The sequence below is a fragment of the Marmota flaviventris genome, chromosome 18 (genome assembly GCF_047511675.1).
Source record: "Marmota flaviventris isolate mMarFla1 chromosome 18, mMarFla1.hap1, whole genome shotgun sequence".
Taxonomy (NCBI): domain Eukaryota; kingdom Metazoa; phylum Chordata; class Mammalia; order Rodentia; family Sciuridae; genus Marmota; species Marmota flaviventris.
In genome coordinates this window covers 31,399,988-31,416,808 of record NC_092515.1, presented here as the reverse complement: position 1 = coordinate 31,416,808, position 16,821 = coordinate 31,399,988, and the positions used below count along the sequence as shown (strand labels likewise).

At 55.3% G+C, this 16,821-nt stretch overlaps 1 protein-coding gene across 1 annotated transcript in view; it reads right to left on the bottom strand.

The window, feature by feature from the left end:
- The window catches only part of Nkd1 (NKD inhibitor of WNT signaling pathway 1), an 83,454-nt gene extending 69,420 nt beyond the window's left edge, over positions 1-14,034 (bottom strand). Inside the window, exons 1-3 of the mRNA XM_027939198.3 lie at positions 13,962-14,034; positions 13,787-13,819; positions 13,002-13,135 (exon numbers count right to left, since the gene is read on the bottom strand). Coding sequence (XP_027794999.2) covers positions 13,002-13,135; positions 13,787-13,819; positions 13,962-13,986 — 192 coding nt within the window. The 5' untranslated portion in view covers positions 13,987-14,034. The remainder of the gene's footprint in view (positions 1-13,001; positions 13,136-13,786; positions 13,820-13,961) is intronic.
- Positions 14,035-16,821: the final 2,787 nt, after the last annotated feature.

Here is a 16,821-nt window from a genome sequence, read left to right as displayed (position 1 = left end):
CAAGTGCAGCTGTGGGGCCGACCACCTCGACCAGGCCCCGGAGCCACAGGCCAGCTACCAGCCGAGTTCTACCCAGGGGCATCATCTTAAGAAAATCATAAAATGGTTCAGTCGCTCCATTTCAGACTTTTTTCCATGGAAACAGAAAGCACGCCCCTGTTCTCTAGCCTGGATCTGAGAGAAGAAACCAAAGGCCAGGGGAGGCCCTGACAGCTAAGCTAGGCCACTCTCGGGCCACCCAGGCCCCAAAGATTCAGCCACATCTTCCTCCTGGGACGGTGCTGCCACTGTTTAGGCTCTGACAATAGCTTCTCAGGTGTGAGGCCAGGAGGGCCACCAAGGGCCTCCTCACTCTCTTCACCCCAAAGCAAAAGGGTAGGTCAGCAAGAACTAACCCACAGCGGTCTACTCTGACCCTCCCCCAAAATAGCCCAAAGGCCCTGAAGCCAAGAAAGAAAATGGAGGCTCAGAGAGGTCAGGAAACTTGTTCAAGGTCACACAGCAAGTGAGAAGTAAAGTTAAGGCTTGAAATGAGGCATTCGGGCTCAGAGCCTGCACCAGTGACCAAACACCAGTGTTTTCCTAACACTGTGAGCATGACCTACAGTAAGAATTACGTTTTATAATGGGCTTTCGTATATGGTTTGACGTCTAAATGTATATGCATTCAAACCAACATAAAAAAATAACACGAAACAATATCTATTCTCACCAACACATCTCCCCATTCTACCAGTCCCTGCCAACAAGTGGTAGCAGACAGCGGAGTGCGTGGGTTGGAGCGTGGGCAGCAAGCACGGCCCCGTGGAATGTGCCACCCAGGCGAGCTAGGCCTGGGCGGCCAGGGCCTGGGCACGGTATGGACGCCTGCTGCAGAAGCCCACTCTACGCAACCCCATCCAACAGGCCTCGACCTCCTGCTTCCTGACCTGTGGCAAGAAAACGGAAGTGGGGCAGACCTGAATGAAAGCCTGGACTGAAGCACTGACCAATCATAGTGTCAGTATGTTTCCAAACCCTAATTAGCATAAATTTGGACCAATAGCATTGCTACTTTTTTCAAAGTACCTAATTGGCCTAAGTTTGGACCAATATCAATGAGCCAAGTGCCATATAAGCCCCTGGAGCAGCACACTCTCGGGAGAAACCCTGTTGTCCTGTTCCCTCTTGTGCTAGAAGCTTCTTCTCCTGTTTCTATTCTTCAGTAAATCCCACTCTAGCACTCACTCCTCCTGGTCTGTGGACTTTGCTCTTTGAATTCACAAGAACCGAGAAAGAGGAAGAAATTGGTGGTGAGCCGCTGGGCTCTGCGACACCCTGGAGGACGAGGCCCACCACTCCGAGCTGCAACCTTCTCAGCTTGCACAGAGCCACCCGCAGAAGCAGTGAATCGAGTTTCATCTCAGAGCCCCGGTTCCATGACTATGGGTGCAGACTGCTCATTTTGTATTGTTTTCCATTTTATTTTCCATCACTCGGCTGATTTCCTGAGCCATAACGGGGTGATGGCATGAAAATCGAAAAGCGAATCGACACTAACGTCAGATGGCTCTAAAATCGATGGAGTGGAATTTGGATCTTGCTGGAGCAAGATTTCACTTCCAAGTCGAGTGACCTTGGGCAAGGTAGTGGACTTCTTCAAGCCTCAGTGTCCCTGTGGGCAAGATGGTAACATCTCACAAGGGCGCTGTGAAGCTGGCCACGGGGCTCAGGGCCACGCAGGGGCAGAGACTCCGCAAACAAACAAATGGCCACCTTGTGACCACCTGCATCTTGGGGACGGTTCTACACGGGGCTGTGCGCACAGGCAACGGTTAATAAACCCAGGAGCTGTAGCCACAGAGCAGCCAGAAAGGAGGCGCATGCCCAGAGCCCAGCGGGCCGGTGAGCTTCTTTGGACTTCCCAGGGCAAAGAGCAAGAAAAAAAAAAGCCCCAAGAAAAAGAAGGCCCCAGCGCCCACTGAGACAGCAACTTTGTCCCTGGCTTATTATTGTTCTCTTAAATCATCTCTTTGCTTTCGCAGTCTGTCTAGATCACTGGGGAGAGAAAGGTAAAACAACAAATTCAAGGTCAAAAACCACCTCTAACAAGTCACCCCCTGGAAGCCAGGTGTGGAGTGACCAATGTAGCCCTAACCCACACCCCTAAACCCCCACCGCGGAGGCTCTGAGGGAGGCCCAGCAGCCCACGAAGCCACTTTAGAAAACTGTCCTGGGCTGGAGCCCATCTGGGAGGCTCTGGCCTTGCCCAGGTGTAGACAGGATCATTCTCTCACCGGTCCTTCATGCTCTGCCCCACTCTCACCAAGAGAACAGATCCATATTCAGGGTAAGGAGGCTTCAGAGCCCACAGGAGGCCCACCAACTAGCTCCAAGGTGCCACTAGTTCTTCTGACCAAGAGGCCCTCACCCTGCCTCCCAACCCATCCAGAAAGGGGAGCATCTGGAGTCTCGGGGGGCGGGCGGCCAGTAGGGCTCCAGTAGCCTTCAGGGCCAACAGGTGCCACCTACCCTGAGCTAGAGCCCAGATTCCTGCCCTGACTTCTCGGAGGTGACAGACACCAAGCGTGGGCTGGACGCTTTCTCGGCAGCCCTGGAGCGGCCCTGTCTCTGCACCTCCACGTCCTTTACCTAGAAGGCCTTCACCGAACCTGTCACCGCCGGGCTCTCCCCTATTTATTCTTGGGGTCTCCACAACTTCACTGTCACTCCCCAATCCAAAGTGGAATCCGCCCTTCCCCTCCGTCCACACTGTCCTCCCCTGCATCTCGCTGGCCCACGGGTCATGCACTGAGCACCCTTGGGGGTGACCCCTAGCAGATCTTACCAGAAAGCTGCCAGAGGGTTGAATCTGCTTTGTTTTCCAAGCTGCGGCAGAGAACTCACGTTCATTAACTCACTATCCTCCACCCGTTCCACGATGCCCAGGGCCTCCGTCCACTTGGCCCATGTCCACCCCACAGGAAGACATGCACCTGGGGCCTGGCCCAGGAAGTCTGAAGCTGCAAGCGGTAAGCCCCCTCTGGCCCTTCTCTGTGCACACGCTGCTCCTCAGCAGAAAGCAGCTCAAACCACCCTTCACTGTTCCCACCCCCCGCCCCTGGCCCCCATCTTGCTCTCCTCCACACGGAAACCCACTGTCCATTTCCCAGCTCCGAGCCTCTGCCGAGGCTGAACCCTTGGTTCGGCTGCAGCCTGAATCCTGCTCTCCCTGGCTGGCCCAGTGGCTGGCCCTCAGCGAGCCCGTCTCCTCATCAACACACCACAGGCGTCATCCACAGGAGCCCCCGGGGAGAGCGTGACACCCCCACCGTCACCCCATCACAACCTTCCAGGTCCAGACCAGCGACCACAAGCCAGGGCACCACGGGTCAAAGCCAGCTTCTGGATCTCCCATTGTCTAAAAAATTAATGAGTTGACAACTTTTTAAATTAGCAAGGTTCAACATAAAAATCCAGATAGGTGGATTCCCTTGATGATCAGAGAGGGTCGCAATGCCAGGGCCACATCCTCACCTGACAGCCGCTGGGTGGGGTTAAGTAGCACTGCCCCCTTGAGGCAGGGCGGGTGTTCCCAGGGCACCCCACTCCCCACTCCTCCCAGATGTCCCCCCTCCCAGCCTGCTGCATTCATTCACAGGACCTCTCTGGTCCCTGTAGGTCCCTAATCTGCCTTATCATCCTTCAAAGCCCTATCCACATGTCACTTCTTTCAAAAGTCCTCCCAAATGAAAAGCAGAAAAAAAGGTCCTCTCAAATCATCACAGCCCCGGGTGTGTCTTGTGGCTTTACAACTTTAATAGCTAACGGGTACTGAGCGCTGACTGTGTGCCAGGTCACTTCACAGCGGGAGACCTCACGGCCACCATAGGAAGCAAGTGATACCACCACCCCACTCTCCAGATGCAGTCACTGAGGCCCAGAGGTGATGCTTCTATTGCCACTGCACCCCACCATTCCCTCCCCTTCTCCGCACAGCTCTGGGCCCCAGGAAGCCGATCCCTGGGCACCCATTTCCTGCGGCTTTCTTGCCTGGTAGTGTCTGGATTCCGCGCACGGGAAGCCCTGGCAAGAACACGGAGGTGGGGAGAGGAGAAGCTGGGGTATCTCTTGCCCACCCTGTCACCACCTCTGCACGTGGCTCTGGCTCCAGTTCCTCCTCCATGCCTCTGACCTCTGCCCAGCCCCCCTGTCGCCTGGGCCGCCGCAGCAGCTCCTACAAGGACCAGTCACAGCCCCCACCCCGGCTCTTCCTGATCCAGGACCAGTAACCACCTCTCACTGTTGCTCGGGCCTTGCTGCCTCCACACCCCCTGAGGGCTCCCAGTCCCTGCTCACACCTCTGGGAGCAGAGTGGCCACTCCCACCAGCACCCGAGCTGACACTGAGGTCTGGCACCATGCCAGCACCGGGCCCCGGAGGCCGGCTCCCAGCCCCTGCTCTCTAACCCAGGGGTCTCTGCTGATTCTTCTGGCCCTCCACCTGCCTGTCTGGCTCTTCCTCTGGGGTCCCCTGATGGCCTCCAGAGAGCCAGTGTGGTGCCAGCCCAAAACAGACATTCTGGAATCTCGCTGAGCCCACAGAAGACAGTCTGTCACTTGATTCCTCTTTATCCTCCCAAGTATTTTTACAACTGAGAACCCATCTCCACATTCCTCCTCTCCCAAACAGCAGCAGGGCTCACCTCGACCCCCTGGCCTCGCCCTCAGAGCCTGCTGCATACCTCGCTCCCTTCTAGACAAAGACCAAGGCCCCATGTTGCTGGGGAGGCCTCCAGGCCCACCCATGACCCCTCTTCAGCCAACAGACCCGCAGTCAGCCCCTCAGTCTGCCCTCCTTGCTACAGGGCTGCCCACACATGGCGCCCACTCCACCTGCCAAACACAGACAGTGCCCCTCCCCCACCTCTGGATCTCAGCTTCACCATCTCCTCCAAGACCACCTCGGACCCTAGGGTTAGACTCTGCCTGTTCTAGACCCAGAGCCTTGTGACCCTAGGCTTCCCTCAACGTCGCTTTCTTCACTCAGTATCCCTCTTCCCAAACCATGAGCCAACTGAATATCCATACCCAGATCCAAAGCAAAATTCCTGCATAACAAACATTTAAAAAGAGTACAGTCGTCCCTTGGTATCCACAGGACGGTTCCAGGAGCCCCGTGGATACCAAAATCCACAGATGCTCAAGGACCTTATAGAACAAGGTGTAGTGTTTGCATAAAACTTACTTTCCTTCTGTGTGCTTTAAATCCTGTCTACCTTACATATAATCCCTGATACAATGTAAATGCTGTGTGAATAATCGAGTTATATTGTTTGGGGAATAATGGCAAGGAAAAAAGTCTGTCCATGTTCAGTACGGATGCAATTTTTTTTTTCAAACATCTTCCGTCTTGGGTTGGTTGAGTCCATGGACATATGGATATGGATGCAGCCCACGCCACAGTCCGTCATGGAATCTCTCATGACAAAGAGGGGTTCAGTTCAGAAGGGCAAAAACGTTGGACACTAGGAAATCCAGCAATGGGAACCAGGCATATGAATCCTACGTCATAATGGCAAAGAATGACCTGTTCCATCAATGTCCCAACAGTTCTTGATAAAAGACAATGATTATTCCTGAATCTACATATCTTTGCAAGCCAGCAGCGGAAGAATGTTTTCTTGACTATATAAACAACAAACACCGTACTTAATGGTTATTGAACAGCACTGGAGACTCTAACCCATGCAATAGGAGAAGAAAAAGAGATTAGAGGCAATGATAAGAGTTTAGTTCCACTAAAACTAAGTTCTGCGAGGCAGAAATTACGTCCTATTCCTTATAATTCCCCCAACATCCTGTGCACAGCACTTGGCAAACAGAAGGCAAACGTCTATTTGTGAAATGAATAACCACGCCCCAGATGAGGTCTGGCCCCTCGAAAAGCACCCACTACTTTTTTGAGACACAGATCACCACTTCAATTGTATGATTTGTTCTTTAATATTTCTCTTTTCCTACTAGATTCTAAGTCCCATGAAAACAAGGCCTCCCTCTGTTGACAGGGCAGGGGTATACCTGGCCTAACGGGGGACATGGGACATCTATCACACTGCATGAGTGACAGGACAGAACGCATTCAATAGAGAGTCACGAAGTTAGAAGGATTGTTCTTGCTCCTCAGCTGAAGAATCCAAGGCCCAGGGGGAAAGGGGCCCTTCAGCTGATGTCACACCACTGTGAAGCCACCTGGTACCCTGAGGCCCTCTGAAAGGCATCAGCCACACACAAGACCACCCATATGCCACGGCCAATGTGGCTCACCAAGCAAGGAAAGCAAAGCCCAGACGCATTCCTCAGAGGCCTCAGACAAACACGCCAGGGATCCGCCCTGGTAGGCAGAGTGGGCTGGCTGGCCAGAGCTCGTGCGTGGCCCAGCTCTGGGGCTAAGGACGACTTCAGTGGCCGGACTGGAGGCTTTCCTCCCTGAGCCTCGTGACTGGTGCCCACACGGACAAACAGCCCCTTCTGCTTGCCCAGTGAGCTATCCCAGGACCACTTGTGCCTCCAGAAGTGCGTGTTTAGAGAAGGCTCCCCGCCCCACCTGGGCTTGGCAGGGGCTGCCCTTTGGGGAGTGAGCGGGCCTCTCCTCCAGGCCCCTGGGCCATTCTTCCTGCGGAGAGTCTAAAGCCATAAAGAAGCAGGCAGCTTCCCAGGATAAACGGAGCAGGGTGACATCAAAGCCCTCCTTCCAGATTCAACAAGTGAGGCCTTCAGCTCCCGCTGGCAAATCTTCCAGGGTATTCTGGGCTCCTGCCTCAGTTCTCCCTCGGAGAGAGGGAGAGAGGAGAAGAGAGGAGAAGGGAGGGGGAACCAGGGCAAGAGGAAGAGGAAGACTGTCTGGGAGAGGCAGGAGCTACAAAAAGACGAGAGAGAGAGAGAGAGAGAGAGAGAGAGAGAGAGAGAGAAGTCGGGGGGCAGCCGCAGAAAGCGCCTATTTTGGAATCCAACTAGAGACCTAAAAATTCCAAAAAGTTTCTAAACCAAAACACAGCAGGGATCCATCCACAGCCTGTCGGTGAGCTGCAGGGCCGTGAGCTGGAAGGTTCTGGGCTCCCTGGCTCATCACTACACAGGCCCTTGTGCCTCGAGGTCACTTTGCCCACCCCTCAACTGGACGGCTCTGCTGACCCAGGCAAGGGAGCCTCTTCCCCCAGCTCACCGCAGCTCTGGGCAAGTTAGGGCTCCCTCTGGGGTTGGCTGTCACTGTCTGTTGTCCCTTGTGCCTTGAAGTACCTCTCTGTGCCTTTCAGCAGCCAATCTCAGCCCTCAGTCCCCCGAGCCCACCAAAGCTGAGCTTCTTGGCCCCAGAGCTGACTTCCTCCTCTAACAGGGCTCCAGGGGCCACCCACCCATTCAAACAGCTGGGTCACGTCCCTGGTCCCCCTACATGATGCTACCCATGAATCAACTTCAAGGAGTGCGCCGGCAGCTGGAGGTGCACCGGCCCACCCTCCTCTACCCCACACACCTGTCTGGAGGTCAAGGCCTTCCAGAAAGAATAAGGACCAGGAAAGACTCCCGGTCCCCAAGGGCTGCACAGACAAGTCCCTGCACAATCATGCAGTCCCAGCGACCCAGCCAGCCCACCTTCCAAAGACAATAGTGGGCGGGGGTCTCCAGCAGCCCTTCCCAGGAGGAACACATCCCCTCCCCCAACACTTTTTCCCTCGATGACGACTTTCGGGCCACCACGTAGTCACACCTGTCTACTTGCTGCTTCTTGGTCTCCTGGAAGATTGGAAGCCACAGGAGGACAAGGGGCTCCTTGTCTCTTTTACTCTGCACTGTATCTCCAGTGCCTGCCACAGTTGATTATCATCAGTAATGAATTGTCACTCATTTTTTAAATTTGCAATTCCCGCATTCATCAACTAAGCTCAGCACCTGAAAGAAAAGCTTGGTTCTTCTCTTCCACCCCAGATAGGACGAACTTGGAACAAAGAGGAGACGCTGGCTGGGAAGGGGGCAGCGAGGGCACCGATCATCTGATTTCATCCCGCCCATCCGTCTGTGGGCCTACTCTGTGCTGGCGCAGGGATACCGTGGGGAGGAGATTTCATTCAGTGACTCCTCTTGGTGCTGCCAGATTCGTCTTGGTGTTTGAATCAGGCAAGGGGACAGTGTGGTCCCGGAGAGTGTGTCTGAGCTTTTCAGCACAAACAGGAACACTCCTGACCACCCCACCTTCTCTCCTCGTTCTGACGACTCCACTGGGTGAGCGGAAGGAAAACCCCCCCCCCAAGTCCTAGGTCCTGGCAGGTCACGCAGTGGGTGCCTCTTGGATTTGATTTTCTCTGCGTTTCCTCCAAAATGTGAATGCAGAGGGGCATTCCTGACTTCCAGGAAATGAAATGCGCACGTGCCCGGGCTCAGGGGGACCCAGCCTCCTTCTCAAAGAAGAAAAGTCTCGGAGGAGGACAAGACACTCCTTGGAGTCCCTACCAGAGACCACATCACAGAGATGCAGGAGAGCCTGCAGAAGGGGACGCCCCTGCCCACCATTCAGACGCTCTGACGGGCCCAGGCCTATAGGAAACCAAAGCCCCACCTGGCTCTTCCTCCAGCCGGGGTCTTCCCAGACTCCCCTCTCCATTCCCCAGGGGACAGGGGACAGACATCACCCAGGCTGGGCTGTGAAGTCGGCCCTCGGTGTCCATGGGCAGAGGAGACCCTCCCTGGGGGAACTCAAAGATGCCAGCGAGTGGGGCTCAAACGGCTGCGCCCTGAGTCCTCCACAAGCCTTGGAGCAGATCATCTTTTAATTCTGAAACACCAAATATTTAATTTATGCTCTACCTCAAATGTCAAGTCCACCTCCCGGCACATAGCTTTGAAACCACGTAAGGAGGACTAACACTTTCCATATGGTGAGGACTTGGGACCTTTTAATTGTGCCAACTGGTATCATTCAAGGGTAATTCCCCTGGAATCCAGCATTCGGGCAGCAGCTGGGCCAGCCTCCAATCTCATCACCCAGCCCCACACGTCCCCCAGGGCTCCAACCAGGCCTGCACCCTCCTAATCTTCCCCAAATATCAAAATGCACTAGGTACCCCCTAATCAAATTACCAAACCGCCTGGCAGCCGCCTTTGATCTAGAGGAGGGCCCGCCTGCCCCGCAGCTCTCGGCCTATTTCTCCAGGCAGCTCTGCTATAAAAGAACAAAAGGGTCAAGCTGGTGGGGGGGGGTGTGTTTTAAATCTGGCTGTGCACATTCACATATGCACGTGTGTACACGCCACGTGAGCAGCAGAGAGGCACCAAAGTTGTTTCTCCAAGTTGGCCTCCTACCTGCGTCCGCCCTGCTAGTCCATCCACCTGTGAAGCTCTGCTGTCCCCCCACTGCAGGTCCCACACCCAGGGTTTCTGATTGGTTTCTTCTGTAACTGCCTGCTGCTACTTCGTGTTCCAAAGCACTCCGTTACCTCCTGGAGATGATTCTACTTCTTCTGCTTTCTCATTCTGCTTAGCCCAGGGTCCTCTGGCATGTACATGGCTCGGTCTATTGTTCTTCTTTCAGAGCATTTACATGCCTCCCATTTCTCATTATTTTTCTCCTATGAGCTCATATTCCCTTGGACCTCATCATGTGCCCATGCAAAGGGCAGAACCCAGGCCTTAATCTGTTTCCCTGCAACTGAGCCTGTTGTGGAAGAACAGGAAGGCGGGGGAACAGAACTTTGGTTCCAGAATCCCTATTTGTGGGCTCCCATCTCCCCTCTACAGAAACAGATAACTTTTGAAGGAGTTATCTGCCCTGACTCTGCCAGGGATGAGAATATCATTGCACCCATTTTGCAGATGAGCTAATTAAGGTATCCAAAGGCGAAATGGCTTGCACAAGGTGACAAGCTCTTGTGGCACAGCGGGGCCTCATTATTTCTGTACTTAGGAAGGAAGGCTAAGTTTAGTGCCAAAGTGGTCACCCCCTCACACAGCGGGACCCTGTATGTAACTTGGACCCACCCCAAACATTGGCCAAGCTCCTCAGACCCCATCAGGGAGGAGGAAGCAGGACGAGGGCCCCTTCTGCTTCTGCAAGCCCCTCCACCAGCTCGGCTCAGCTCACGGTGCCTGGCAGCTGGCGGGTGAGCCCCCCTCCGAGGACTGAGTCAAATGAGCGCCCTTGCAGTGGATGCTCTGTACGGGGCTTCACCACACATGACTTCCTTTCTCCTAGAAAGTACAGCAGAAGAGAGGGCACACCAGCTGGCTGGGAACTCCAGAGGGTTACAGGAGATTAAGATAATGTAAGCAAAGCTTGACACACACACAGGCACTTAATAAATAGTAGCTATCATTGCAATAATAAGAATGCTAGTTGGATAAGCCACTAATGTGTCCCCAGCCACTTTGGTGACATGCCAGATGAAGGAGTGCAGACAGAAGTCATCCCCAAGACAGACCTGGGGCAGGCTGAGGACCGCTGCCAGGCCTGGAAGCCAGCAGACTTTGGAGCACACACCCTCCTACATCCTGGTGATATCACAGAGGAACCTGCCAGCCACCCCTTCCGCGCTGGTGGGGACAGAGAAATGAAGCAGGACTGAGGTGCCCCCGGGTGCCCTGTGCAGAATCTCAGCATTCCCCAAACTTTGGGCATCCCATCCTCACATTCATAATTTTGACCACTTGCACTCAGTATTTCTCTCTGAATCAACTTTAAGTTAGACTACCGCTTTTAACTTGGCTTCATCCCAAGCAATAATAATACCCTGTGATATCACGGTTCGATGGCCTAGCTATCTTTTCTGATTTAAAAAAATAAGGGGGGGGAGTAACTATTAAGACTAAAAACACGCCCTCAGGTGCCACCTGAAATTATGTCAGACACCTCACACACACATACACACACACACACACACACACACACACACACACGGCTGCTCCACACCTTGGACTGTGCCCTGACCATCTCCCACAGGGACTCACCAACCCCACCTCTGCAGATTCAGAAGCTGGGCCATCTTGGACCAAGGCAGGTGAGAACCCAGAAATCCAAATCCCAGTCACTAAGAACAACTCCCAGGGAGTCTGCGCCCCCCCCTTAACATCTCCAGCGGCTGAGCCCACCCGCCACATGTCCCACTGATGGCTCTATGCCGCACATCTTTAAAAGCACTTTGAACAAATATTAATGACCCCACAGCATTTCTCTGAGATGGGGGGCGAGGGACGAAGGGAGGGGAGCAAGCAGCATCCCCTACTGTCCTCAGCTGGGGGGAAGAAACCAGGCAACAAAATTCCGTGACTTCACCAAAGCCACAAACTTAAGCTGGGGCCCCCTCCCGGCCCTCCCTCATTTCCCCCAATGGCAACTTTACTGGCTTGCATTCCTCTTGCTGGGAACACTACTATTTAATTAAAAACGACAGACTTTTGTTTTCCTCTCCTTCTTTCCTCCTCCCTCTCATCCTCCCGGACTGGATGCCAAGGAGACCCACCAAAAACATGCGGGTAACATTTGTTATGGCTTTGAAGATAAAAGTCAATTGAAGTAAGCCCTCGCTGTATTTCAAGTTTCCCCTCTAGCATGGAGCAAGAGCTGCCTGGCAGTTAAGAAGGGGAAAAAAAAAAGGGACTGCAAATAAATGTCATTCTGCAGGAATAGTTTGTAAAAATAAACAGGCTGAAAAAAAAAAAAACCCAAAACTTGATTAATGGAAATCCACTCAGTTGGCCTCTGTCTTAGGCTGCAAATACATTTGTTCATATGGCTCAACTGGATCGTTTTCATTGGCCTTTAAATTTAAAAAGTAGATCAAACGCTAGAAATGGTGGGAGAAAAAGCAGTTTGTAGTTGTGTTGTTCAAGGGCCGACTGCAGTGCCCCCCACCCACCAAGTTTTGACCTCTGCTAGGGGCTAGCAGCTCCAATTCCAACCCAGTCAACAGATGAGGAGAAACGGAGGAGAGAAAGCCCCCAGCTAAGCAGCAGGGAGGGGGGAGAACTCCTCCACCAGCAGAGGCTACTTCATGCATGCACAGCCCCCCCCCCCAACATCAGCCCCTGCAATCTAACTGCCAGGTCCCACCACCCAAATGCACACGCATCTGAAGACTCCACCAGCCTCTCCCCAGCCATGGGCAAGACCAAAGAACTAACCAGACCCGAGACTCAGTCTGTTCCCCTCCAAGTTTAAAAAAAAAAAAATTAAATGTCACATCAAAAAGTTGATTCATCCTTTGATCCTCTGCTTGCGAGAGTTCCACGCAGACCATCTGAAAGCCCCGTGCAGAGTTCTGGAGCTCACACGACATCTGTGAACACCAGTCCCAGGCCAGGAGCTGTGGCTGCACTCACTCATTCCCCTGTCACAATCACTGCTCCTCCAGGAACAACTCCGACCTCCTGGACCCACCGGGGGCAGGCACGGGGGCGTGCCAGGCTACAGCAGAGTGAGTGAGGCCTTTCCCGCCCTGTGAGCCTCACTAAGGGTGACGCTGGGTCCCACTGGTCCCCAAGCTCTCCACTCAGATGGCAGATGGCACTAATGAATGCCACAGACACTAAGACACATTCGGAAGTGGCCATAAGACCCTGGGCCAGCACAGCCCTGCCCTCCAGCCAGAGAGTCCCAATGCCTCCCCTCCCCCTAGGCCCACTTGCAACGCCCCTGTGAATGCTGGTCACAGAAACCAGGTAGAAGTCAAAGCAGGCCCCCAAACCCCACTAGCACAGACCAGCTTTCCAATCCACTAGACCTATACCACCTCCTCACCCGGGACCTGCCTCCTGGCAGCCCTCTGCCCCCAACTGGGCAGGAGACTGGCCCATCAGACCTCTCAGGTTCCCCATAGCATGGGGCACAGGGCTGTGCTGCTGGGGCAGGGGACTGCAGAGACAGGATTTTCAGACCTGGACACCGTGCCAGGAGGGTGCTAAAAGTGGGGATGGGTGAAGACCCATCTCTGAGGCTGAAAGGGGTGAGGGGATAGGACAGGGTGGGGACCGTACCCGGGTGCCTCGACCAACGGTGCCCGCCAACCGCAGCTGTCGGGGTCCTGAGACACCACCTGGGCAGCGCTGCCTCCCGATCCACTCCTCGATGCCCTTCCGAGCCCAGGCAGCGCTCACGGCGAAGCTGTCACCTGGGACAGGGATGACACGAAGCCTCTGAGTCTGGGCCCCCCACCGGCGGGAAAGTTCCCCGAGAGTAGGAGGAGTGGGCGCGGCAGAGAGTAAAGGTACCGAGGGGTCCGCTGGGGGTTCAAGAGCTTGGGCAAGATCCAAGAAACACGCAGGGGATCAGGAGAACCAGGTTCAGCAAAACCCCAAGAGCAAGGATCCAAACCGGGGCAAGGGAAGGCAGAACCCGGGGAAGAGGGGGTTGGGGATCAGGAGGCCAGGACAGCAGTGGGCTGAGGGTCAGGAGAGCGGGAGCAGTGGACGCAGAAGCCAAGATCTCGGGGAAAGGGGCTGGGGGCCAGAAAGAGGGCGACAGGATCTTGGGCTAGAGCACTTGGGGGTCTGAAGAAGGGGCGCTGTGAGCCCAGAGGGCGGGGACGCAGGAGGGGTGGGGCTTTAGGGTCAGAAGTGGGAGAGCAGGACCGCAGGGAGGGAGTAGGCGGGACAGAGGTGGGGGCCCGAAGACGGCTCTAGGAGCGGTTTGGGGGGACTGGTCGCTGGCGTTGGGGGTTGGGGTGGCCCTGGTAATGAAATCCAGCGGGCTGGGCCATTTGGCAGCCGTCCGCGGTGCTTCCCCCTTCCATCCCCCGGGTCGGTGCCCCGCGCGCCCCTACCTTCCGGGCTCTCCCTGCGCTTGCACACGGCGGCTGCAGGCACATCGCGCGCGGCGGCGGCGGCGGCGGCGGCGGCGGCGGCGGGAGCCGGAAAGAAAGGAGAGGGAGAGAGTTAGCAACCGCGGTGGTGAGGACGCCGGGGCCAGGGGGCCGGCGCGCGGGCGGGGACACTGACCCGGCTTGGAGTGAAGTTTCCCCATGCTGGGGGCGCGGCAGGCGGGGGCGCCCCTAAGCCATGCGCGCGGCCCGCGGGCCCTGCGCCTCGCCTCGCTCCCCTTCTCCCGGAGCAGCCCCAGAGCCGATCGCAGCCCGAGGCGGCGCCGGGACGCGCTCCTGCCGCCGTCGCCGCGGCCCGACTGACGCCCGGGCGCGCCGAGCCCCCAGCCCGCCGCCGCGGCCCCGCGCCTCCCCGCGCGCCCATTGGCCAGGCGCGGCGCATCAAAGGCGAGGCGGGCCGCGGCGAGGGCGGGGCCGGCGGGCCGGGGGCGGGGCGCGGCGCGGGCGGGAGGGGCCCAGCGAGCCCTGGTGGCCCCGGCGATCTTCAGCCAGGGTCTCGGGGCTGGGGACCCGTGCGGAGACTGTGATCGGGAGGCGTTTGGGGACCGACACCCTTTTGGGGTGCTGCCCTCAGTAGAACATTCTCTCCCCCCGCTAACGGTACCGTGTCTTTCCTCCCCTCGGTATTTCCTCTAAGCGATCAGGGAGGGGGGCTCCGATTTGCAGGTGGGGAAACTGAGGTCAGGCGTGGAGACCTCAGCTGCTCTGGTGCCAGCGTCCCCTGCGCTCCTGCTGCGCGGCCTCTTCCCACCATCTGCCTTCTGTAGCAGACGTTGGTGCGTTTCCCTCCCAAGTCCCTCCTCCGACTCCTGAGTTGTTTCAGTCGGGAGTCTAGGAGAGGCCCCCACTGCGCCCTGAGGTGGGTATCCAGCTGACGCTTAGCGGCGACAAGTGTACAGAAGCCCCGAGCTGTCAGCCAGCCCCTCGAATCTCCTGGTCCAGGGCCCGTGGGTGCCCGCCGGGGTTCGGGGCGCGCTGCCAAGCTACGCCGCCCGGAAGGGGGTAAACCGCTGGGTCTTTGATCTTTCCTGGTTTCCGCTCCCCGCTGCAGTTCGTCAGACCCAAAGGCTTATTTGTTTTGTCTGGGGAGGTCTCTGCGGAGGTGAGGGCGACATCAAGGGGTTCCACCCCACCTTTGTGGCGCTCAGAACGCCTGCTCTGCTAAGGACACCGTGGATCTGTGTTAAGCTCTCCCCCTGATGTCAGGCAACCTGGGCGTGGGAAAAGACTCCTCCAACCCAGTCCTGCCTGAGTTCTCTGTGAGAGCCTCAGTTTTATGGTCTGTAAAATGGAGACTCAATTCTGTTCTTTTGCCTCCATCCCACAGAAATGTAACGTGCACGTTGGTACTTTCCAATTTCCTAGCAGTTTTTAAAAAGTTAAAAGACACAGATGAAATTAATGTTTTATATGACCCAATATATCCAAAATATAATTTCAACATAATAAGACGTTTCATTCTTGATTTTGCACCATCTTTAAAATTCAGTGTTTAGGTGACACTCAAAACACAGCTCAACCCAGACTGGCCACGTTGCAGGTGATCCTTGGCATGTGGGGAGTGGCTACTGTCTTGGGCAGCACAGCTCTGAGCATTTGTGTCTCAAAAGGACATTGGGAACTTCATGTCCTCCAGAGTCGTAAACCTCTTCAAACAGCAATATTGTCTTCCTTTTATGCACACTGTTTGCACAAAATGAAGCCTTATCTTATAAGCAAGTACATTAATGCTGTTGGCAGAGTATTTTCATTTGAGGAGTGCTGGGATGACCCAAACATTCCTATTGTCACATATTGCAGTTCTTTATCCTGTACTTCCTATATGCCACTTTCCTATGCCACATATAGCACAGTCACTCTGATACAGACTTATAGGAAGGAGGGAGCCTAATAGGCTCAGAGGTGTGATGTTACTTGCCCAAGGTCACACAGCTAATCAATGACCCAGTTAGGAACTCAACCCAAGTCTGTTGATTTCCATTAATCATGCTCATTTCACTCTATCAGGTTGTCCCAACAACATTTCAAACCTAGTGGCTCACCATTAGAGAGAGAGTTCTCCATCTGTAAAGAAATATTAAGCACCAGCTAGCTCTGTGGCAAGCATAGCTTTAGGCACTTCAAAGACATATTAGTGAATAAAATGGACAATTGCCCTCTGCTGGGTGGAAGGGAGGTAGTAAATGGGTCCATAGTGAGGTGAGTTGGAAGGCAGTTTGCCCCACCCCACCCCCACTGGGGCATTTGGCAATGTGCGTGGGCATCTGGTGGGTAGAGGGCCAGGGTGCTGCTGAACATCCCGAGTGCCCAGCACAACGCCACCACAAGGACTCGTCTGGCCCCAGAAGTCAGAAATGGGCAAGCGAGAACCCAGGAGCCGCAGGGAAATGAAGGAACAGAGGTCAGTAAGACAGTAGGCAGGGCAGGGGCTTGGGGGTACCGGCCGAGAGTGGGTGCTTCCTGCAGACGCCCCCTGAAGGAAAGGGAGTTCACTTGGGGTGGCTGTCTCCTGCAGCCCCACCCCCACGGGTTCGGGGCGCCTCAGAATCTAAGCAAAGCTCTGAGCACCGTCTCACCGCAATCGGAAAGTTGGTTACTTCCTTAAACCGGTCATGGCTTTCTTCTTTCATGAGAAAACAGTATCCCCTCTTCCCCTTGGGAATGTCTTTTCACAGTTCAAAAAGAGATAAAAGCGAGAACTAAAACTGCAGTTACCAGCTTGAGTCTTAGGGGAAGTAGATCCCAAATGTCCAGCCCAGACAGAGAGGCCCCTCCACCTGGGGTCTGGCTTCCCAGCCGAGCAGACACCGGGGACTTGGCTGTTGGAACTGTGACACCCCCTAGGCCTGGCCCTGGGGTAACAAAGCCAGCGTCCGGGTACACGTCAGCCTGTGCAGGACTCTGAGGAGGGACTCCCCTGAGGCCCTCAGCTCACCGTCCAACCGGGGTGGCTACTGGTCCTCTAGGGCCTCCCGCCC